The following is a 25,683-nucleotide window of genomic DNA, read 5'->3' as shown; positions in this document are numbered from 1 at the left end:
AATATTTTAGGAAAACTAAAATAGAAAAACTAACGAAAGCTTTTTTTTTAGCAGGTAATACACCAATAATTTTCTTAATGGTCATCGCCTACCCAGGAGTTGATAAATACTTGCATAGTTCTTGTAGAAAATGGACCTGGCACAATGTGAAGACAAATACTGACAAAAACCACATGTCTCAAGTTATATTTGAAGAAATAATACAATCTGTAATATTTCATGAAGTTGTTTATTCTTGTTATTAAAACTTGGACTCAAGTAATCCTGGTTATTCTGGAAAAAGCACCTTGTTTGTAGAGGTCATTTAATCGTCCTTTTCTACAATCACCTCTCCATGAAGCACCTTTCTTCTTTGACGTAACATGTGAAAATAGAGCTGTGGGAACACTTAATTGGAAAAAGAAAACAAAGAAAGACAAGCTGTTGTTGGAAATTATTTAGACTTGAAACCTCTTAAAGGTGGCAAAGTCTGAGAGCAAGCACATCAGATACCCCCCCCCACCCCCTAACGTTGACAGAACTCAGGGTAAGAGTGCAAATGGAGGCCCGCACACCATCTGCCTAACATTATAATAAGCTGTGGGGCTTCTAGCAAACTTCATAATGACCTGGAAGGCCTTGTTTGAACTCACAATCCTGTAAATCTGGAATACTGTGCCAGCACATTCCAGCACAGAAAAGCTGCCTGCCTGGCCCCCTTTTCTCCCTGCTGTTGGATGTCCGGTACCATGAGGGGTCTTGTGAATATGTGTGTGGATATGTAAGCCCACACAAACCACATCCCCTTCCATACCCTTCACAAAAGCTTCCCTAGCTACCCCTTGATGTCAGGGCTGTGCACACTGCTGACAGGGTTAACTCCAAGGAGAACAGATTGGGGAAGAGGCCTATGCAGCCCCTAGATGTACACTCAGTGCCATGTGGGCAGCAGATTCCATGTCCCTGGTTTCCAGAGAGTGATCTAGAAGGCAGGGAACCTGTGTGGAGAGGTGACCAGTGGTGAGCCAGGACAGGGCCCAGAGTGGAAGCCCTCCTTGGCTGGGTATAACGGCAGTCTGTTATACACAAACACATAAATATACATGTATTAAACCAGTTAGACAAATTGTCATCTGCCTTACCAAATTTGGAGAATTATTCTGAGTCAATTTGAATCAGTGCTTTAAATTACAGTCTGTTAGTGGATGAACAAATTCACATTAACTATCAACAATACAAAGGTAAAAACATCTCTGAATATGGTAAACAGAATAACCAAATCAATGAATGACAAAACAAGCTCTAAATATCTTGCTTCAGCAACTTCAGGTAACAATTTTTAGAACTTGGCTCAAATGGAGCAAAAATGCACAACAGATTTTACTTTTTAAAATTTAGGTACTACCCTTCTTCATAAATGTAACCATCATAAATAACTAGGGGCCCAAATATATTCAGGTCATATATACTTAAAGCTAACTGGCCAATAATTGCAAATACTTGTCTAACATTCTGAGTCATTTATAGAACTACAGGCTTGAGTTCAAATCCTGGCCTTATTTACTAGCTGGGTAATTTTTAATCCATCCATTTAATCTCTATAATCTATAAAGTCCTCATGATAAATGAGAACTAATAGTACTTCTTTTGAGTATTAAAATAATTGCTCAAAACATACTTGTAATTAGCAAAGAATTTAGTGAATAAGCAAAGCAAAATTAGTTCTTATTGCTAATATTTTTTATGCTCACCCGAGGACATTTTCCATTTTTTGTTCAGATAGAGTGGGAGGGGGAGAGAGGAAGAGACAGAGAGAAACATCGATGTGAAAGGGACACATCAAGTGGCTGCCACCCACATGACCAACCAGGGCCGGGGACAAACTGCAACCGAGGTACCGGCCTTAGAGGGAACCGAACCCAGGTCTCTCTAGACCGCAGGCCAACACTCTAACCACTGAGCCAAACCGGCCAGGGCCTTATTCCTAATATTAATAAGCAAGTGGAAAACATCCCCCTGGCTGACTGATCTCCCAGCAAAGTGTCCTCTCAGGTAAATGTCAGCATGAGGAACTGAGAAGCTGCTACTGGCACAGGACGGAGTCTACATTTCCCAGGACACCTGAAAACACATGGTCAAAAGTTATTAGTTTGCTGGTTTCAAACCACGATCTGTTGGGCCCTGGGTTTCTGTCCAGATGTCTCAGCGGTTATGAGGAAGAGAACCCAGTGCCTGAACCTGCAACTATGATATGACAGATGACACTAAAGCAAGGTCTGGCTCTGCTCAAGGTGTGTCACCGTTCACTGGGTGTTGGGAAAAGCAGGGGGTATAAACAAGTGTTACAGATGTACCACTCCTTAGCCCTCCTGAACTGACGGGTGGAAATCAAATGAGAGTCAGGCTGAAATGATACAAGCGAGGGGAATAAAAACACTACCTAACCATCAAGTCAGTTTTGATTTTGAAAAGCTTAAAAATTGCAGGCCTCCTGGTACTGGCCAAGTTTCAAGCCTTAGAGTACTTATTTTATATTGTGCCAATGTAGATTTTAGATTCTATAAACTGTTCTTATTTCCCTTTCCCCCCACTGATACCAGTCTCTAATTTTATTGAGAAGGGTTAACTAACCACCTTGCTTTACATTACTTCCTGCTAATGACTATCAAAATTTGACCTAAACAGATACCGTTGTTAGTGTTTAAATGCAGTAAGTAAAGCCTCATTAATTCATTGCAACTACTGAAAGGTGGTGAGAAATTAGTAGACTGAATTATTAAAAATATTTTAAGAAAAGCAGCTTCATTGTTTTCTAGAGCACAGAGCAACACAGACTGAAAAGCACTCCTGGATGAGTTCTCCAAGTATACGCTTAATGAGTAGAAATGATCTGACATGTTCTTGGATAAAATGTTTCTATTCAGATAAATAACTCTACATGCTTACAAATAGTTCACTGATGCAACCTTTATCTTTTCTTTAAAAAGTAAATCATACTAAGCTTATTTGAAGTAATTCTGAGCAAGAAGGCAATCATCTGTGTATTAATTTACTTACCTTTCTTCTCATAACTAGGAAAAAGTCTCTTTTGACTCACTAGCTCTTCAATTATTTCAAATTAATGAATACATGTGGGACTGAATAGAAGTTTTGATGTATTTGTAAGCTGGTATTTCTCCTTGCTTATTAAGCTAGTGATTATATTCTTCCAAAAAAACTTTCATAGCATATGCTAAATCAAAGTACTAATAAATACATACTTACGTGGTATATATGAAGCCATGGTGATAAGAAGAAAATAGTAGTAGTCAAAAGAGATATTGTATTTATTAGGAAGTCTTATGGAAAACATTCCGGTTTTCTTCACGTATGGTAAGGCAGCGTATATCGTGAGAAGTTCACCAGCAACTCCGACAGGATATAAGATGATAAAAAAGTTGTATCTGGAGAAAGAAAAACCTCAGAGTTACTTTTCTAGACTAAGTGTTGAGTTTTATATAATGGTTCTTTAGCTACCGCTATGTTTAAACTTAAAAATTATCCTTCCTATACAATAACTCCACATAAAAAAAGGTTAATTTTTCCTACTTTAATCATTTGCTTATTAATTTAATTATCATTTTTTTCTCATAGTAGTTTCCATTTCAAATGGCAAGATCATTAAAATAAGAAAGTCAACTTACTTTAAAGTACTAAAGTAGCTATGCATATTTTTTAAATGTATATGTAGTTGTTTAACTATTTTGAAGTACGTAAGTATCGATTTGTAAAGCATATGTAAGAACTACAAGATATTGTAATCATAACTGACTGATATTTCCCCAGCAGCTGGACATTTATTGTTCAAATGCTATGCTGTAAAAGACCAGTTATGGTCATAATTTTGTATCTAAACCTTGAAGTTACCTCTTTGGAGGAATTTGGAAAACCTCAGTGGCTGCTACTGAAAAGACAATTAATATTTCAGAAAACTGATCATGCTACCTAAGGCATCATCAGTAACTACTAATGAACACACTGTCTAAAACTACCTTCACAGCAAAATGAGTAAGAGAAATTGTTTCCTGAATTCCCACATGAAAAAAGGGTTTAGCTTGCTTAAAGACAGAACTGAGGAACTTCTAATCAAAATCCAAAAATCACAAAATGTTCATGTGGACCGTGGCACGTCCCTGACACGGAGCGGGCCAGGCCTCAGTTACGCTCCAGTCAGGGAAACAGTCTCCACCTTCCCACTGGGGTCCAGAAGCAGGAGCCTCAAGGACCCACGGCAATGACATTCCTCCATGAAAGAAAATCATTTTCCTCCAGGTCAGTCACTATACAGCAGGAAATTAAGGTCAAAATTTTGGTGGAAAAGAATCCATATTTTATCTAATCATTTTGTTGGCATTAGGAAATATTTGTAAAGAAAAGTCAAATTTGTCAGTACGACAAAAATTGGAGACAATCTAAAAATCACCTTATTCCTGTATGCCAAAGGTATACAAGGATGAGAGATGGTGGATAGTGACAGAATTATTTGCTGAAATAGATTAACTGGTAAAGAAAGAAAAATGACGCTTTTCCTTTTCCTGTTTACCCCATCCTTTCCTTCCATATATCACCTGCTTTCTTTCCAGTCTGTGTAGTTTTTTGTGTATCATTTAAATCCACCTTTTCAGAAATTAAAATAAATAAATAAAAATAAAATCCATCTTTTCCGATATCAATTTCCTATCTCAATTTAAAATCACATAAGTGAACATATTATATTCCTTTTTTAAGTAAAACATTCAAATTTATTTAAGTTTTTAAAATTTTATGTGACTCTCAGTTTTGATAGCACTGTTCTTAGAAAAGAAATCACTCCTAGAATAAACTAGTTTAAAGCCTTAATGAGTGATTATGTTTAATAATCTGATGGCAGCATGACTGAACTATTATTCAGAAAAAGATACAATGTTCCTTACAGATTCCTAATTGTCACCTAAAATTTTTTGAAGGGAATGCATTTTGAAGCTAAAGTGGAGATCGATATGAAAACATAACAATATGTTTGGTGGACTTTTCTAAAAACACATCTAACACAAATAGAATCAAGTTACATTCAAACCGTCACAGTAGGCCAATTAGTCATAAATAAAAAGGCATTTCTAAAGTGAAGCCTTATTTGAGAACATACCTTCAACATTTGAACATAAGTACAAATATGATTTTAGGTTATTTAAGGGAGCTGGCAAATATACAGAGTCAGTTGGGATCTTTACGATTTTTGACACAAAATTTAATTACTCATGATTATAATGAACTGACCTGATGTCGTATGCCAACAATGCATTTCAAAGATGAAAGATTCTATAGCAGCTTGTTTAACATTAAGGCAACTGACAAAGGATTTCTAAAACAGCGAATTTTAACATTCGCTCTGGCAGAGTTGTGAATTTTTCCAGAAATTCAAGACATGCAAACGCATTCCCAAAGGCAGACAGACAAAGCATTAAAGGCCATTATCCTCCACAAACAAATGTTATAAATACAAGAAAAAGACGGTATCATGAATTAGTATTTTTAAAGGTGCTAGAGGTTCGAAAGAGTGAGGCCATGCACAATGGTTCCTGACAAGCTCTAGGGTTCGAGTCCAGCTACCTTCCAAACCACCAACCTTGTGAAAGGCCCAATCACTAAAAGTGAGTTAGTTTTCAGGTACAACAGGAATAAAACCAACCAAACACATATAAATGGTAATGCAGCCTTCTTAAGGCAGACAAAATATACATAAAATATGTTTAAGCTCAAATTACAATTTTAAAGCATTTTATTACATACATTAGATAAGCCACAATGTTGAAAAAGGAGCTAGAAAATATTTTAAAAGTCTAAAAAATTACATAACATAATTAACAGTGATTATCTTTGTGCAGGAACATTATAAATTTTTTATTTATTTATTTTAATATGTTTTTACTGATTTTTTTATATATAGAGAGAGACATATTAATGTGAGAGAGAAACATCTATCAGCTGCCTCCTGCATGCCCCCACTGGGGCTGGAGCCTGCAACCCAGGCATGTGCCCTGACCGGGAATTGAACCAGGACCTACCTCTCAGTCCATGGGACAACCCTCAATCCACTGAGCCACACCAGCCGGGCAAGAATTTAAAAGGTTTTTTTTCTTCTTCTTCTTCTTAGTGTACTGGTTTATTTATATATTCTCATTTATTATATTTGAACATGCATAATATATGAGTTATAAAAAATGAGTAATCACTAAAGAAAAAGCGGTAGGGTTTTAATATATGGGAATCAAAAACAAAGCTGACGCGAGCTTATGGGTTACCTTCAAACAAGTTAGGAATGTATTAATATAAATACCAGAGCTTTTAAAAATAACAGAAATATGGATATAGTATTATTTATAGTATCTCAAAGCAGTATTTATAACATTAGAAAACAAAAATGATTTAAATTCTAGCGATTTGGGTCAATCAAACCATGGAATATTAAAGAGCTAAATCTAAATATATGTGTAGTGATTTTTTTAAAAAGAGCTCCAAGATATAAAAAAGGCAAGCATAATGTCATCCTAATTTTTTTTTTAAACTCACACTGTGTTCACATTTTTGCTAATACGATAACATCTGAATGAGTGAACTGCAAACGTTTTCCCTCCAAGCAGAAAGGCGTGAGTTGGGAAAGAATATAAGTAGGAACTCTCTGTTTATTCTACAAACTTCTGCACTGTTTGAGCTTTTCACAATAAAAATATTTCATTTCTGTAGTTTAGCCAACAAGTGTAAAGAAATGAAAATACTGTGGAACTCTTTTATACTACCCACGTGGGATAGATGTACATGAGGTATACATCTCTTACCCTGCATTGCCTTGAAGTTCTTACCTCCTGGCATCTCACAGCTGTTAGTGGTTTCATTTTTGTCTCCTCCACCTTGAGAGGACAGGGATTTTGTGCTCATGCCTGCATCTCAAGTATGCAGTTGGCACACAGAATATTAAGTTATTGTACTGATGTTATTGCAACTAGATAAGTACAACACAGAGAATGAAATGAACAAATCTACGCCGGTTTGTGGTTTGTTCTTCAAAGAACAGTCTTGTTTTCAGCTGCTCAAAGAATTCAAACTTTAAAAAGAAAAAAATCTTTTGCTTTAAAAATTGTTTTAGGGTAGATATATTTAGAATCTTTGAAACATACATTTTGTCCCCATTCCAAATAGTACAATTTCAAATAAGAGTGACTTTCAAAAATGTCTGTCTCTGCTACTTAAACATACCAAAAAAACATTGACATTGGATGTATAAGATGCTACAAATTGTGGCTATTAGACTGAATGTTAAAATAATTTTTTTATCCTCACCCAAGGACATTTTTCCATTTTTTTGTTGAGATAGAGTGGTAGGGAGGGAGAAGGAGGAGAGAGAGAAAGAGAAACATCAACATGAAAAGGACACACTGAGTGGCCGCCACCCGCTCGACCCAACCAGGGCCGGGGACAAACTGCAAATAACGTTGGTGCCCTTAGCGGGAACCGAACCCGGGTCTCTCTGGACCACAGGCCAACGCTCTAACCGCTGAGCCAAATCGGCCAGGGCTGAATATTAAAATAATTTAAATCAATCAGACAAAATGCCCTATTTCTGGCACACTGCTTATTTAATATAATTTCCAAAATGTGTATTTTGCTTTCAAAGAAAAATGAATGACAAATTTAGAGGTTAAGGATACTAATATAAAGGGTCTTATATTGATTTCACTAAAAATATATATTAATATGATTTCTCTCTGATCATTAAATTAAGCCTTTGGAATGCAACTTAAAACACTGCTAAATATGCAAAACAGCAGCACCCTAGCATCAAGGCCTAAAACACAATTTTAATTCTCTGGTTAAGTTAGCTCAGCAACAAAATAGGCATGCACAGGACTGTGAGAAACTAAACTACAAGGCATCGCCACCTGGCCCATTTAATGAAGTATGGCAAGTGGTTGAGAAGACTGAATGTGTAGAAGGAATAGCGAGTAATCTCTGTCACAGTCCACGCGACCAGAAAAAGCACCACACTCTCTTCATTCTGGATCTGCAGAATGACAGAGAAATCCACAGTGTCGTTTAAGCTTGATCTTTTTCTCCATGAAGATATTTTATCTTAATTATTTACTGAGTGTCTTTTATTATAATGGAATGGTAGGGTTAGACAGATGTAATACAGAAAACCAATGCAGTCACCACTACATAATTCATTATAAATACACAACTTAAATATGTCCTTAGCACAGGAATGGTCACATTTCTACGGGATTCTCTTTCACCCTTCCCTCCGGCCAATAACTCAACTACCCCAAGACAACATCACCCCCTCAAAACAGCATGGGAACAATCTAACCCTCCAACTTTCTATTAGTCATCATGTCAGACCCATTCTACTGTAGCACTAACTCTTGATCTGCCCACATGTCTTTGGCCCCGTTACCAGGAGTTTAATCCAGGGCCTTATCATGTCTCATCCAGACTAAAAAAGCTCTCCACTCTTTATTCTCCTTATGGACAAAAGTTCTCTCTTAAAAGCAAAATAAAGAAGGAAACAAACTTGGAGGCAACTAGTCCTGCAATTTAAAAGCCTCAATGGTTTCCCATTATTTAACAAGAGAAAAGGATACAATCCTACCACCTGGGCATGAAGTTCAAGGTTCTTTATAATCTGAGCACAGAAATCTCTCCAACATCATCTGCAAATACTTGACTCACCTCTACCCCAACCCCCACCTCTGCACCCCCAACACCTCTCTCTGTTGACACTAAACTTTGTATTATTTCCTGGATAAGCTCTGAACGTTTGCCTTAACGCATGCTATTCCCTCACTAGAATGCTACTCCCATAGAAAATCCTTTCTCATCTCCTCTTTTAAATCCAGTTAAAACATCACACCCTCTGGAAAACTTTCCCCAAGCCCTCCTTTCACCCTCAGCAGTTATTTGCTCACCTTCCCTGTTCTCAGAGTATTTTGTTCATATTTGTATTACAACACTTGCCAATTTTGTACTGAAATTTGTCTGCCTGACTCTTGTACACCTATCAGTGCTCAACTTATACAGTCTTTCCTCAGGGAGCCTTCCTTCACTCCCTAGTCCCCAGATATATTGCTATACATGTCAGTCTCTTGTTTCAAAGCACTAACACTAATACAATGAAACAATTATTTGTGCAACAACTTGCTTAGTATTGCTCCCAATTATAAGCTCTTTGAGGCGGGAACTGTATTTGTATGACTAATAGCCAGATCCCCAGCATGGTGTCAAGCACAGACCAGGTGCACAATTAATATTTGTTGAATTATTCAACATCTGTTTGACTGTCCCTCGCTCTCAACAGCCAGTACACGTCAGCTGGGATTGCCTTTTTCATCTTCTGTAAATCCAGTGCCAGGTGTATAGAATGCATTCAATAAATATTGGTTGGATTAATTAAGGAGTGGTAGAAAGATGCCAGTAGGAAATTATTGTTGGATAAAATTAAATAGTAATATTAAGGCAGAGGTCCTCTGGAGGATTGAAAAATAGAGCAAGCAGGATCTTTTTTCTCTTGGGGACTAGCTACCTTTTAGCTTGTTTTTAAATTCTTTTCTTCGGTTAATGTTGGCCACCCTGTCCTTTTCCTCAGTCTTCAAACTTTTTGTGGTCCTGGCCCAGATGTTATAGTCACTCACTGTCCAGAAAAGTCTCTCTTTTATCCTGTTAATGTTGTAGTCCTGCTTTTAAACTACATGGCAGTCTGAATTAAAAGTCTGTCTCTCCGTGTGGCATGCACTCATTGTTCTCTGTATGGTAGTCACTGGTTAGGGACCAGGTGGACTGAGTAAGGTGAGTGGAAGATTCTAGCCAAGAGGGCTAAAGAGTAGAGTAACAAAAGGGCAGAAGGTCAGCAATCTGTCCCCAAGCAGACAGGAGGCCAATGAGTCTTACAGGCAAAGGAAGGGAGGTTTGGTATAATCCCAAGCAGAGAAAAGCATCTGAAGAATGGAAAGGAGGCCAGAGATCTGTCTTCAAGTAGAGAGGAGACTCCAGAGGCTATGAAGAAGGTCAGAAGGGCCCATCTGGGAAATGTTTGTCATAGGTTTAAAAGGCCCAATGTCTTGACATAGTAAACATGTGTGTGTTTGTCTGAAAGGGTTTAAGCCATTAACTAGATTTGGGTCTGCCTCCTGTCATGCCTCAATAAATAATGTGCTCATTTTTCCTTAAGTTTCTTAACCTTTCTAACTTCTACTCTTTGCCATTTGTCCAGATCTCCAGAGCTACACATACTTTTTATGTCTGTTGCTACAACACTAAATGCTAAATAAGGAAAAATAAACTGTTTACATTGACAACTTCAATTACATAAACAAAGACAATACACATAACTTTAGTAGAAAAGAAAATTTTCAGTTAGCCACTTGACAGAATATGAATATTAATTTTAAAAACTGGGAAATGCCAGAGGAGAGTATAATATGACTATAAAATGACAGTATTTGGTTTTGCCTGTGTTTCAAAGTTATTCTGCTAATTCATTGAGTCAACGGACAAATGCACTGAAATCCAAACCCAAGCCTTTTTTGTCCAACAATTCTGCTTCCTGAAATATACCAGTGCTAATATTTTAGATTCCTATTAATAAAAAAGCTGTCCTGCAGGCTCAAGCAGAGAACATGCTCATGTCACTTACTGGTTTTATACTATGAGTAATGAGCCACACCATAAAGATTCTGGAACTCACTTGGACCCCAGCCACAAGCACAGAAGTAGGTACAATTCCTTAAAGAAAAAAACAAGTCAACCATTGTCTTCAAAGCAATTTATACCGAAAATTAAAATTAAATAAAAAACTCACCAATTAGACAGTGGACTATCTGTAAGGAAATAAAAAGAATCAGAAGTCAGTAGCATACAACATAAAATAAATCCTTGTTAACATCAGTTTTAAATGAATCTGCAGGTGTTGTGTAATCAGCAAAACTGCTTTTGCTCAAAAAACACATTTTCAAATAAATATTACAATGACAGAAAAATAGCATCATTGAAAACTTACCTCAAGCAAGGCAAATGTCTGGAAAAATTTAAGCGTCTTCTGAATACTTTTATATAAACCTTTGTGTGTTCCTTTTTCCATGTAAAAACGTACCATGGCAATAGCTAGTACCAACCACCTAGAGAAAAGAAAAGAATTTTATAAAGTTTTTCCAAAATGAATACATACCACTAATTTTCCTAAACAGAATGCCATAATTTATATAGTAATAACATGTACGTTTTATTATGCTCTTAGTTTGTTATTCTATTTTTTAAAACCTGAGGAAGAAATGACAAACATTATTTTTACAGGGACTCTTCAAGGAGATGAACAGAGCATATATGAGACCAACTATGTACAAATGTCAAACAGTCCACTGTATCTTTGGTTCCAGCAGATAAACTGACACACTGAAAAAATCAGGTTTATTACCAAAAATGAAGTCATAAAGCATTTAATAATTGTATAGTGATTTCTTTCTTTTTTTTTTTTCTTTTTTCTTTATTGATCTTTAGAGAGAGAGGAAAGGAGAGGGAGAGAGAGAGAGAGAAACATCGATGAGAAGGAACATTGATTGGTCGCCTCCTGCATGCCACCCACTGGGGATTGGGCCCACAACCTGGGCATGTGCCCTGACTGGGAATTGAACTGGCGACTTCTTGGTGCATGAGTTGATGCACAACCACTGAGCCACACCAGCTGGGCTGTATAGTGATTTCTTACGGTAAAAGCTATGTGTTTATAAATGCAAATGCAATATATAATTATATGTGATTATAAGTAAAACCTTTAGTAAGAATTGATTCGTATTTTTACAAAGTTTATTAAGTAAAACAACTGCTGTGCCACACAAGGGATACACATAGAAGGTCAGGCATGGGCCTGATTTCATAAAATTTACATATATATGTGCTCCCTTTTCAACTTATATTTGCACATCATATATAGATTCTATACTGTGAATTAACAGTACTTAAAATACAAGCTACACCTGAAGAGACCAGCTTTCTCACCCTATTACTCAGCCTCCTCGAGTCAGTGATGAGAAGTAATATTTCTCCAGTTTCCCCCACAATTACAATAGCACAATTAAGTTGTAAAAAGTTCCACCATCTGTAGCTCTTTTAAACCTTTAGTGATATACCCATGGAAATGAGTACTACCCCAGGCTTTTAAATAGGTGGTTTCCAGAGTGTCTTGTTAAATGGATTTATGAATTATAAAATTATTTTAAAAAATGAAACAAAAAAAGTCATCAAATTTGTATGGAACCACAAAAGACTTCACTCAAATAGCCAAAGCAATCCTGAGAAAAAAAGAACAAAGCCAGAGGTATCACACTCCCTGATTTCGAATTATACTGCAAAATAACAATAATCAAAACAGCATGGTACTGGCAAAAAAACAGATACACAGACCAATGGAATAGACTTGAGAATTCAGAAATAAACCCACATGTGTTTTGGCAAATAATTTTCAACAAAGGAGCCAAAAACATACAATGGAGAAAAGAAAGGCTCTTTGATAAATGGTGCTGGGAGAGTTGGAGAGCCACACCAAAAAGAAGGAAATCAAACTACTGTTTGTCTCATGTATAAAAATTAATTCAAAATGAACCAAGGTTTAAATATAAGATCTGAAACAATAAATTACATAGGTACTAAACTCATGAACCTTGGTCTTAGATAGAATTTTTTTATGAACTTGACCCAAAGGCAAGGGAAGTATAGGCAAAAATAAATGAATGGGACTCTATCAAACTAAAAAGTTTTTCTGCACAGCAAAAGAAGCCACAAACAAAGCAAAACGGCAACTAACCAAAGGGGAGAGGATACATTTGCAAACAACAGCTTTGACAAAGGGTTAATATCCAAAATATAAAGAATTCATACAACTCAATACCAAAGAAATAATCAAATTAAATGATGAGCAGAGGCCCCAACAGACACTTGTCCCAAGAAGACATACAAACAGCCAACAGATAAATGAAAAAATGCTCAACTTCATTAGCTGTTAGGGAAATGCAAATCAAAACTACAGTGAGACAGCACCTCACACCTGTTAGAATGGATAGTCTCAACAAAACAAGTAATAACAAGTGTTAGACAGATTGTGAAAAAAAGAAACCCTTATTCACTACTGGCGGGAATGCAGACTGATATAACCACTATGAAAACCAAAGTAAGAAGGCTCCTCAAGAAATTAAGAATAAAATTACCATATGACTCAGCAACCCCTGTTCTGGCTATCTACCAGAAATTTTTGAAAACATGTATTCACAAAGATATATGCACCCCTATGTTCACTGTAGCATTATTCACGGTGGCCAAGAACTGGAAACAACCGAAGTGTCCTTTGATAGAGGACTGGATAAAGAAGATGTGGTTCGCATATACAATAGAATACTACTCAGCCATAAGAAAAGATGAAATACTGCCATTGCGATAACATGGATGGACCTTGACAATATTACGCTGAGCGAAATGAGTCAGAAAAAGTTTTGAACCATGTGATTTCACTCATATGTGGCACATAAACCTGAAAGCAACAAATGAACAAACAAGAAAAACAAACAAAAACTCATAGACACAGACAACAGTATGGTGGTTACAAGAGGTAAAGGGGTGGGGGAATAATAAAGGGTAAAGGGGGCCAAATATATGCGAAGAGAAGATTTGACATGGAGTGGTGGGCACACAATGCAATACACAGATGCTGTATCACAGAATTGTACACTTGAAACCTATATAATCTTATTAACCAATGTCACACCAATAAATTTAATTAATAATTTTAAAAATTGTAAAAGAAAACAATTATGTTAAAGTTTTAATTTTTTAAGTAAAGAACAGTCATAGACAAATGGCTTTAAGATTCCTTCAAAAACACTACCAAATAAGTTGAAAATGCAAGCTCAATACGACAATAAGAAAACAGCAGAATGGCACGTTTACTCTGGGAACTTCTACTCTACTCAGCATATAGCGGGGCAAAAGCCATGGCTTTCTTATGAGATATGGTAAGAAGTCAGATAAACATCTGAAACTATCTCAAAGACCTCTGAAATGTAGAAATATGAATGATAATAACAACAATTAACAAGTATACATTCAGAGTGCTTTCAATATTCTAGACACTGATCAAAACATATATTTAACCTATTAGTATTTCATTCTCACGGTAACCTTATAAGGAGGCAACTACTATTATCCAATTTTACTACTGTGGAAATAGGCAGAAAGGGCCACCTAACCACTCGGCTAGGACCAAAACCCACCGCTGAGCTGTCTATGCTCCTGAACCACTATGCTGTACTGGTCTGGTTCTCAGTACATACTGTACCTTGAGATATTTGCTAATCATAGTAGTAATTCATGTACTTAAATTATAAATAAACTTAAAAAGTTATATGGAGAGTTACACTCAAATATTATAACTAATAATAGCATGCTATCAAAAACTTTGAAGGCCACTCACCAGAGACATCAAGTGACTAACCAAAGTCTTAGAGTAAGTTAATGGTTGAGTATGAAGTACAACCCTTGACGTCTCCAAACTCCAGGCCTTTACTGAATTCAGCTGATGGTGTCACCCCCATGTGAGAGCCAACACTGAATTCTGTGCTGGGCTAATCTGAAACCACTAATCTGGTCAGTGTTGTAGGTACCTTCCCAATTTAATATGTTATTTCATTACCCTCAATTCCAAGTCCCTATACTACTTCTAATAAGAAAACAAAACATTAAATAGGATGTTTCAATTCACATTTTCCATACACTTGTTTTAGGCAAATCCAATATCAGAGTTTTACAAAAGATCAATTTGAGAGGTAATTATTAACCAAACAAAGAACTCATCATAGGATTCATATAAAGGGCAAGTTTCCTATACCGTAAACCCTCAATTTTGCAGACCTTGATTTAACGGACTCTGGACTTAATGGACAAAATTTCTGATCTGTATATCATGTATGAAAATTAACACCCTGTTGCCCTGGCCGGTTTGGCTCAGCGGTTAGACCATCCACCTGCGGTCCAGAGAGACCCAGGTTCTGTTCCTGCTAAGGGCATGTACCTCGGTTGCAGTTTGTCCCCGGCCCTGGTCGGTCGTGCAGGTGGCAGCCACTCAATGTGTCCCTTTCACATCGATGTTTCTCTCTCTCTTCTTCTCTCTCCCTCCCACTCTATCTGTGCAAAAAATGGAAAAATGTCCTTGGGTGAGGATAAAAAAAAAAGAAAGAAAAGAAAATTAACACCCTGTTAATTTTAAAATGTTTTAACCAAGAGTTGCTTATAATGAAATTAACAGGTTATTTTTTTGGTTATTAATTCATTGTTATTTTAACAAATTTTAGCGCATAGGCCATATGTTGATAAAAAGACTAGTAATTTCACCAACACAATTAATATTACATATCTACAACTATAGCAGACATACTTAAATCCAAGAGTCACCACTCATAAACAATGTTCCGACAATGATTAGCACGTGATCACACCACACTGAGCTTGGCAATTGGTTCTATTGTCCCAAGGGGTGACCTTCTGCAGCAGTTTCACCACAAGCCAGCAGATGTTCCTGTGCATTTGTTAACTTGTTTCCTCAGTGGCTGGTGAATGCACGCAGTTAGTAGACCTATTCGGTGTAAATTTAAAATTACAGTAATACACATAGAAAACTTTTCTGTAAAATTAAACTTTTCATACATACTTAATCTTAATTACACAAACATGTCTACATAAGTAAAAACAGATAAACTAATTTGTCTAATTTTTAACCTACTCATTTGGAAAACCTACTTTACTATATAACAGACTTTCGGCTTTAACAGATACCCCCTCGCCTGAATTAGTCCATTATATTGAGGCTTTACTGTATTTTTAAATAGCATGTTATAAAAATCCATGCCTTATAACACTGTAACAAATTTTACTGTTGCTCTGTAGGTGGCAGTATTGTACCAACTAGTATAGTGTTATAATACTAACACTAACCTGTTTAAAATAAAGGAAACTAACACTGTGGGGTTAGAAACGACCACCGAACCATTTGTGCTAACCTTTCATCTGTTTTTCAGTAAATATGGCCAGGAACTAATCTGAACTAATAATCGCTCATTCCCCAAGTCCTACCATCACAAAGTCTCTCCTACAGGTCCTACGTTTATCTCATTTTGGACTTCTTACATCCATCAGTTTAGTAATTGTAATAAACTCAAAAGCAATTCCAAAAACAGTTAGAACTTCTGCATTTAGAAATTCTTTTCTGAAAAGTTCTGCATTTAAAATATATATATATATATATACATATGCCAGACCTATTGATTACCCAAATATAAACCCAGGCAAATACACTGTCTTTAATAAAATACTCTCTTGAGAAAACATAAACATGTGTTCCATTTGTAGAAGTTTCCTTGCTTCCTTGCTTTATTCATTTGTTTATTCACTCATCTTTAGGTTCAACATTTATTGCTAAGCCAGGTAGTGTGCTAGATGCTGGGGAATTAGAGGTAAACAGGGCAGTTCTTACCTCAAGGGACTAAATTAGTAAGTGGAGACAACAGAACAGTGCTGTAACAGGAGATATATGCCATCACTTGCTAAACACAGGGCCTTGTTCTCATGCCAGCATGGCCATAATGACCCTGAAAAACCCTATAGAGAGGGGAGCTTTCTGCTAGCTATCTCCTCGTGCTTCTTTCTCTCCGGAGATTACTTGGAAATCACCTGCTTCTTGAAGAACCTGATTATTTATATCACTCCCTTCTTAAAAAATTTAAACACTGCTTTTTACATTTTTATTACAAACTATTTCAAACATATACAAAGATATAGAGAATGGTATAATGTGCCTCATGCCCACCTTCAACCATTACAGCATGGACAATCTTATTTCATCCAAACCTCTATTCACTTCTCTCCCCACCATCCGCTCCCCTCCCCTCATTATTTTGAGTCAAATCATACATCCTATTAATATAATTCATAAATGCTTAATTATGCATTTCTAAAAGCACTGTTTTTTTGTTTTTTTATCCTCACCCAAGGACATTTTTCCATTTTTTTGTTCAGATAGAGTGGGAGAGCGAGAGAGAGAAACATCGACGTGAAAGGGACACATCGTGTGTGGCCGCCACCTGCACGACAACCAGGGCCGGGGACAAACTGCAACCGAGGTACGTACCCTTAGCGGGAACCAAACCCGGGTCTCTCCGGACAGCAGGCCAACGCTCTTACCGCTGAGCCAAACTGGCCAGGGATAAAAGCATTGTTTTTAATCAATATAACCATAATACCATTATCCCATTTTTTTGTTGTTGTTGTTAATCCTCACCCGAGGATATTTTTTCCATTGATTCTTAGAGAGTAGAAGGGAAGGAGGGAGGAAGGAGAGAGAGAAACATGGATGTGAGAAAGACATGAGAGACACACTGACTGGTTGCCTCCCACACATGCCCCAGTTGGGGCCAGGAATCAAACCTGCAACCCAGGTACGTGTACTTACTGGGAAAAGCACCCGAGACCCTTCTGTGGGCAGGCTGACATTCTAACCACTGAGCAACATCAGGCTATCCCTTTTTTATGTATTTATTTTGAAATATGTTTTTATTGATTTTTTGGGACGGGAGAGAAACATCTATTGACTGCCTCGCCTCCTACATGCCCCTCACTGGGGGATCGAGCCAGCAACCGGGGAATGTGCCTTGACCAGGAATCCAACCAGGACCTCTCAGTCCATGGGACAACACTCAATTCACTGAACCATACTGGCCAGGCCCTTCTTTTTATTTATTTATTAATTTTATTTATTTATTTATTTTTTATCCTCACTCGAGGACATTTTTCCATTTTTTTGTTCAGATACAGTGGGAGGGAGAGAGAGAGAGAGAGAAACATCGAAATGAAAGGGACACATCGAGTGGCTGCCACCCGCACGACCAACCAGGGCCGGGGACAAACTGCAACCGAGGCACATGCCCCTAGCGGGAACCGAACCCGGGTCTCTTCAGACCACAGGTCAACGCTCCAACCGCTGAGCCAAACCGGCCAGGGCTCGCTTTCTGTTGAAGACACGGAATGATCTGTCCTGTAGAGATACCTTCAGTCTGGGTTGTGCTAATCAAATACTCATAGGTCATTTATTATGTTATTCTGCCCCCTATAATTCCTGTAAATTGGTAGTTCTAGGGGCTTGACCACCCAAGTCCATGTTCCAGGCTATTTCATAGGCTGTGTGGTATACTTCTCTGGGGAGTACATAATTTCTGGCTGTCCCTCTTGTCTGTGATGTTAGCCATCACTGAGAATTATAGTCCAGATCCATTATTTTAGCAGTTACTGAAAAATTATATTCTAATTTTATCATTTCTTCTTCATACTGTACCTCCTTTAACATAACCATTTGGAGGCTTGATGGCCTTTGACATTCATACCATCCGTACTTGCATATATTATTCACTGACACCTCTAAATTTCCTTTCCTAGACTAAACTGAAATTTTCATTTAGCAGCGAATGCATGTTTTAACTTATTGCACATAACACACTCATGCCAAAAGAGTTCAGCTGAAAGACTCATTAAAAACAAAAAACATAAACTGGAATTTAAGACCTTATGCTGTTGGAGAGACACTGTGAAGAAAATGAAAAGCCAAGTCACAACATGAACAAAATATTTACAAGTCACATAATCTGATAAAGGACTTGTATGCAGACTATATAAAGTACTCTCAGACTTAACAGAAAATGAAACAACCCCATAAAATACGGGCAAATATCTGAACAGACCCTATCCCAAAAAAGAAAACAACTGGCAAGTAACCACATGAAAATATGTTCAGAGCCATTAGTCCCTAGGGAAACAGACATTAAAATCACAATGAGGTAACACAACATACCTATTAGAATGTCTAAAACTATGACTGGTGACGATATGCAGCACTGGAATTCTCCTTCACTGACAGTGGAAATGGAAAACAGCACAACCACTTAGGAAAACAGTTTGGCAGTTTCTTAGAAATCAAGAATGTGACTACCATATGACCCAGCCATTCCACTCCTAAGTATTTACCCAAGAAAAATGAAAAATGAAAGCACGTGTCCATAGAAAAACCTGTATATAAATGTTCATAGCTTTATTAGTTCATAGCCCAAAACAAGAAAGAACCCAAATGCCCATTAATAAATGACTGTTGTGGCTGATCCATGCATGGATTGGTCCCCAGGAATAAATATATGTCTATCACTTAACATTTTGGGAAACATATACAGGGTAGGGCAAAAGTAGGTTTACAGTTGTGAGTACACGAAAATTTATTCTTGTATTATTATTATTTATTCATTATTGAATTATTTTCAATACAAACAACTACCTTCTGTCCCATTCTGTATGCCTGAACCTTGGGTCTGGTGCTCTAATAATTCGCACCATGTATACTGTGAAAACATCTTAAATAGCTGTTCATTCTGTAAGAAGTGCATTTTTAAATTAACCACTAGAAATAGGAATTATCATTTTTAAACATCCACTGTGTGTCAAACACCCTACTGAACACTTCATATCCAGATCTGTTTATTCCTTGTAATAGTCTACCAAAGCTGTGATGTTCCAATTTTACAGATGAGAAAACTCAGGGTCAGAGGTTAGGTAACTTAGCTGAGGTTACCCAGCTAAACAGGAGTGAAACATAACCTTGAATCAACACCTTCCTGTACTGGTTACAGATTAAATCCAAACATGTTAGCAAGGCATTTAAAGCCTTTGCAGTGGCCCAAGCTACCCCTCCATCTCCATTTCCCTCCCTACACTTCAGTCCATTTGTTGTTGCCTCATCAGCACATAGAGCAATGTCACACCCCTGTACCCTAACTCCTGCTGTTTCCCCCACTCATCCTTCAAAGCTCAATTGAAATGCTATGGTCTCCCCTACAAAGCATTGTTTCTCTGCTTCTCCCTGTCTGACCTGACACCTCTGTAGAGATTTATTTCATTTGTCTTTTATTGCCATATGTAAATGTCCCAGGTTACACTTCTTCAAGGACAGGGCCTAAAGTATTTACCTTATGCCTCATGCTTAACCTAGAATAATGCACTTAACAGCCTCAAAAGCATTTGTTGAAAAGAGAAGGGAAAAAAATGCTCTTTTCCTAGCCAAGCACCTATTATGAACAAGCACCTATTATGAACAAGCACCATAAAAATGCTTACATCCTTTAAATGTGCAATTCTACTTCTGAGAATTCATCCAAAACAACTAATTCAACAGAAACAAATAAAAGCAAAATGTCTTTAGGGCATGATTTTACATTAACTCTATACACTCTTATGTAACCATGAAAGAGGGTATTCATGACAATTATACAGAAATATTTGACAGAATAGTAAGTGAAAATACAATATACAATAGAGCAGGTACTGCAACTACAATACTCTATAAGATGTACTCATTCACAATAAATATTATTGAGTGCTTCACGGAACTTATACACTCTAATAGGGAATGACTGACAATAAGCAACAAGACAAATTAGTAAAATACACTGTGCAATTATATAACAATAACTAGGACGGAGAAAAGCAGGCAAAGGCAATGAAGAGTGCTTGGGTAGGGTTACTATTTGAATGAAGATAGCCAGGGAAGGCCTCCCTGAGGATGGAGGTTTTGGCGGAAAAAAAAAAACCAACCTGAAGGACATTAGATACTCAGATGAAAAATAAGGAAAAATGAAAGACTGTGCTAAGCTTATGGAATTAGACAAGCTATTTTATACATTTATGTAAAATTTGTATTTCTTAAATATTATTGTTTTCAAAACTAATACAAAAAAATTAATAAACACTCCAAAGTTCTGCGGAGAGAGAAACAAAATAAGCAAGTTTAATGAACAAACAAAAAGACCCTCAGCTAACCCTCTGCTATCCACCCCATTAAATTAGACCTTGGTGTCCCACTTCCAACACAACTTCCCCAACCCTATATGTCACTACTCCCCAAACTTCCAATTAAATCAAGATAATATACCCAAGCTTTCTTACATCTTATGGCTGTTTCCAGAATTTATCTCATTGAAATATCTACCCTCTACATATGCAAATCATACTCTGACTTCAAATCTCGATGCCTCTAGAAAACCTCCCAAAGAATCAGTTACGTAAATTATTCCATTTCAGTTACCGTTGCCTTTAAACAAAGATGAAAATGACAAAGGACCTTCTCACGACAGGCAGGGAGGAAGACAAGTTTCAGACAAGCAGTAATTTGCTGGAACAGGTAGAGAGGAGAGCAATGAAGTGTGAGAACACAAAGAAAAGAGCGTTTAATTCTGCTCCGGGTCTGGCAAGAGAATGGCTTGTTCAGAAGTCATGGGAGGTATATGGGGGATATTAGACACAGAAAGAACAGCCTGAGCAAAGATGAAGAGAGCCATGAAAATGAAAATGCATGGCGCTTTGAGAGCATCATGCATTAAAGGGAATTTCAAATGCAATAAAACTAAAAAGGGAAATACAGAAGCATACTGCAAAGGGCCTTGAATGACATACAGCCTAATACCTTCGATTACGGTGAAGATAATGGTGAGTCACTTAAGGCTTTAAACTAGAGTTACGCATTGACTTCCATTTTTTAGAAGCTAACTTGGCCTTCTAAAGAAAAGCTGGACTGGAAAAAGAAGAGACAGCAGACGCCAGGTGTCCCAAAAAATGTTTATTAACTGGATAAGTCTATCACAGAAAGAGAATTCTTTCAATCTCCACTACATTTAAAGGCAGCAGTATGTAGGGCTCTGTTGTTGTTCTCAGGTTGCTTTGAATATATGTTTTCCACTTTCAAGATCATAATTTAGTAAAATGGCAAGGTGAAAAAGAAACATCGCTCTGGAGTCAGACTTGGGCCCTGGAGAAAGGGTGGAAGTCTAAGTACTCAACATTGACATCCCCTGATCTGGGATTACTCTGGACCTCACTCGGGTGTTGTGAGTGTCCCACTGACAGCCAGACATTTTCTTTCCTCACCTCTACAGAATGGCTAGAATAAGTCAGGTGTTCGTGACTTCTAGATAGCAGATGAGAAAGAATTCATTTAATATCAGAAGTATTTTCCTTTTTATTTTTTCTGAATAAATAAAAAAACAATAGTTTGATTTCTTTTCCTCTTAAAGGAAACAACTAGTAGGCATCTGTATGTGGCTTTATGTAGTAATGATAGGCTGAAGTCCAAGTCTGACAATCGGTGATTGTGTGATGTGAGCAAACTACTTCTTTCTGCTTCAGTTTCTTAATCTATCAAATATAACATACCTCACAGGATTGTAGAGGACTAAAAATGATATTGTACTAACACAGTGCCTGGCACATAGTAAATCCTCAATAGATACTATATTTCTTATGAAGTGTATTTGGTATTCAGGATTATACACTAAACATATAATAGGTACCCACTACTGTGTCAAATCCTTTACTAAATCTTTGCCAATCACTTCCCTATAAACTTTCTATAAAAGCTTCTTAAACTTCCCCCACATTTATATAGGTTAATTAGATTCAGGCCATATGGAAAATAACTTCTTTCTAAAGGCAATGCAATTTAGAAATGGAAGAGCATGTTCTTAACAGCTTTTGAAAAGCAGTCTACACAGAAGTCACTTTGACAGCTTTCTGAAGAGCGATAGTCATTGTGTAACCTTAACGTGTCAAACCCAAAGGCAGAAACACAAGTACAGGGTATCAGTAATGGAGCAAGGGGCCATAAAGATGCTGGACACGAGTGACACGCTCCAATAAGGCGGTGTTTTTGGTTTTCTTTGTTTTAAATCGTACCAAGTAAGAAGCTCTAGGGAGTACTACTGCTTAAAAAAAAATCGTGGTGACATTAGCAGTGAAGACAACTCTGCCCCAGCGATCCGCAACAGGAGGAAATGCACTCTAGGGGCCGGCGGCCGGAAAAGCTGGTTAGGCCACCGGCGGGACAGCTCCGGGCTCCTGGGTGGCTGGACCCGGGCGTTTCTTCAAGAGTAGTGGCAGCGGCGGCGCCCGGGGCGGTTGGGCCGAGGCGGCCTCCCCGCGGGTCGGCCCCGCATTCCTGCCCCGGTCTATACTTAACCTCCGGCCCGCGCCCCGCGGCCGCCGCGCCACGCTGTGCACCGTATTAGGCAATGCCCGGTGAGCAGGGCCCGATCCCCCGCCCAGTTCCATTCAACCCGCCGGCGGCTGCGGCGCCCGCGCCCCTCCCCCACGGCCTCTGCCCGCGGCCCCCGCGGCCTCTGCCCGCGCCCCCGCGCCGCGACCCCTGCGCCGCCCGCACCCCACATGCCCACCCGCGCGCCCCAGAGCCCGGCGGCCCCCGTCACCCAGGGCGCGGAGTGCTGGGGAACAGCAGCGCGGGGACGGCCTGCGGGAGAGCGGGGACCTTCGGGGCGCACGTACCCCGCGGTCATGGCGATGTTGTAGAAGGTGAGCCAGGTGGTAGCCGCCCAGCCCAGACGCCTCCTCTTGCCGAGGGCCTCCCTGTCCTCGCCGGCCTCCGAGGTGCCGCTGTTGGTGCCGTCCTCCTCGCTGAACGCCATGGTGGCGGCGCAGCCGGGGTGGGTGGCCGAGAGGGTGAGGGGAGTGTGCGGGGGGCCTGCCGAGCGCGCCGCTGAAGCGCCGCTGCCCGCTGCCGCCGCCTCGGTCAAGCGCCCCATGTGCCGCGCGCAGGGGGCTCGGCGCCGCCTGCCCGGCCGCTCGCGGGGGAGGAGCGGGCGCCCCCGGCCAGCACCCCGCGCGCCCCGCCCCCGGCCCTCGTGAGCGCGCGCGAGGCGGAGACCCGGCTGCCCCGCCCGGGGCGCGGGAGCTCCGGCTCCCGCGATTCCCGGGGTCCGATTTCGAGGCTCCCGCGGAAAACCTGTCCTTCTCGCTGTCTTAAGGAACCTCCTCTCAAAAAGACGCCCCAGACATCGTGTGCCCTAGCGACGTGTGCCCCAGCGACGTGTGCCCCAGCGACGTGTGCCTTGCTGGGGATTCAGTCCCGACAGACAGACTCACCTGGGCTTAGCCCCGCCCGCCCAGCCACCCTTTCAGAAGGTAGTTTCTGGGTGCGGATGCGCGTACTGGGATCCTCTCGCCAAAGACTTACTCTGAAGACCTTTTGGGGAAGAAGTGTCCACTTAACCCCAGTGTCCACTTAACTTCTGGCCTGTGGGGCATGGATGGCGGGAATGGAATAGAATTTGGCCCACTTGTGTGGATTCCATGGAGCCAGGTGTTCTAAAGGACATTAATTTCAATGCACAGAATGGCGGGTGTTATAGGAAGCTGGAGGAAATAGGACATGACAAGATACCAAAGGAGGAACGTTTAAATAGATACAGACTATCCACAGACTTAGGGCTAAAAAGAACCCTTTTTCACAGGAAAGTTAGTATCCCACTGTTCTCCACGCCATAGCTTTCCTTTAAAAAAAAAAATAGTCTTGTCCGGCAGGTGTGGCTCAGTGCTTGAGCGTGCCCATGCACCATGCGGTCCCCAGTTGGATTCCCGGTCAGAACACATGCCCAGGTTGTGGGCCCGATCCCCAGGGGGGGCATGCAGGAGGCAGCCAATCCATGTTCTCTCTCATTGATGTTTCTCTCTCTCTCCCTCTCCTTTCCTCTCTCTAAAAAACCAATAAAGAAAAAAAATTAAGTCCTGGCCGGTTTGGGTCAGTGGTTAGAGCGTGGGCCCACAGTCCAGAGAGACCCAGTTGGTTCCAGCTAAGGGTTGCAATATGTCTTCACGTGGTTGGGGTTGTGTGGGTGGCAGCCAGTAGATATGTCTCTCTTACATCGATGTTTCTCTCTCTCTCTTCCTCTCTCCCTCTCGCTCTATCTGAAGATGAATGCAAAATGTGTCCTAGGGGGAGGATAAAATTTTTTTTTTTTTTAATAATAGTCTGCCCTGGCTGGTTTGGCTTAGTGGTTAGAGCATTGGCCTGTGGTCCAGAGAGACCTGGGTTCAGTTCCCACTAGGGGTGCGTGCCTTGGTTGCGGTTTGTCCCCGGTCCTGGTGGTTGGGTCGTGCGGGTGGTGACCACTCGATGTGTCCCTTTCATGTCAATGTTTCTCTCTCTCCCTCTCTCCCTCTCTCCCTCTCTCCCTCCCACTCTATCTGAACAAGAAATGGAAAAATGTCTCAGGTGAGGATAAAAAATAAAATAAAATAAAATAAAATAAAAGTCTTCCTCCAAATACCCACGCTTTGTCCTAATAGCTCTTATCTATTTTCCCTTAAAGCACACAGTTAAGAAGGCAGGTTCTGGTGTCAGAGTACTGACATTCAACCCCCAAATTTCTGGCTCCACCAGTCTTATTAGCTATGTGAACGTGGCAAGTAAACCTCTCTATGCCTCAGTTTTCTAAAAGGGAAGAATTAAAAAACCTACCTCATGTGGTTGCTGTAATATTTAAGTGAAATATCCGTGTAAACCACCTTCAGACCTGAAACACTCTGACTTACCCCAAATCAGCACATTAGCACTTTTCTGGCAATTTCTGAACTCCATTGATCCAGTGAAAGAAATTCTGCAAAAGCCAATAGAAGCAATCTGTTTCTGAGGCCTTCCTACTGCAACTCGAGCCTGGCCGTAGTCAGGGGACGCCCACCTGATGGCTACAGAGACCCGGGTCTGGGAGCTTCTCA

The 25,683-nt window shown here is 39.5% G+C and overlaps 1 protein-coding gene across 1 annotated transcript; it reads right to left on the bottom strand.

The window, feature by feature from the left end:
- Nucleotides 1–213: 213 nt before the first annotated feature.
- On the bottom strand, nucleotides 214–23,737 carry HACD1 (3-hydroxyacyl-CoA dehydratase 1). Its single transcript, XM_036273465.1, has 7 exons — nucleotides 23,455–23,737; nucleotides 11,048–11,165; nucleotides 10,850–10,868; nucleotides 10,685–10,773; nucleotides 7,935–8,056; nucleotides 3,244–3,422; nucleotides 214–387 (listed from the first exon to the last, which is right to left on the bottom strand). Exons 1-7 carry the CDS (start codon nucleotides 23,709–23,711, stop codon nucleotides 305–307), a joined length of 867 nt encoding a protein of 288 aa, XP_036129358.1. The 5' UTR covers nucleotides 23,712–23,737; the 3' UTR covers nucleotides 214–304.
- Between the last annotated feature and the right edge of the window lie 1,946 nt (nucleotides 23,738–25,683).

The sequence above is a fragment of the Molossus molossus genome, unplaced genomic scaffold (assembly GCF_014108415.1).
Source record: "Molossus molossus isolate mMolMol1 unplaced genomic scaffold, mMolMol1.p scaffold_m16_p_1, whole genome shotgun sequence".
Taxonomy (NCBI): Eukaryota; Metazoa; Chordata; class Mammalia; order Chiroptera; family Molossidae; genus Molossus; species Molossus molossus.
This window is presented reverse-complemented; position numbering and strand designations above follow the sequence as displayed.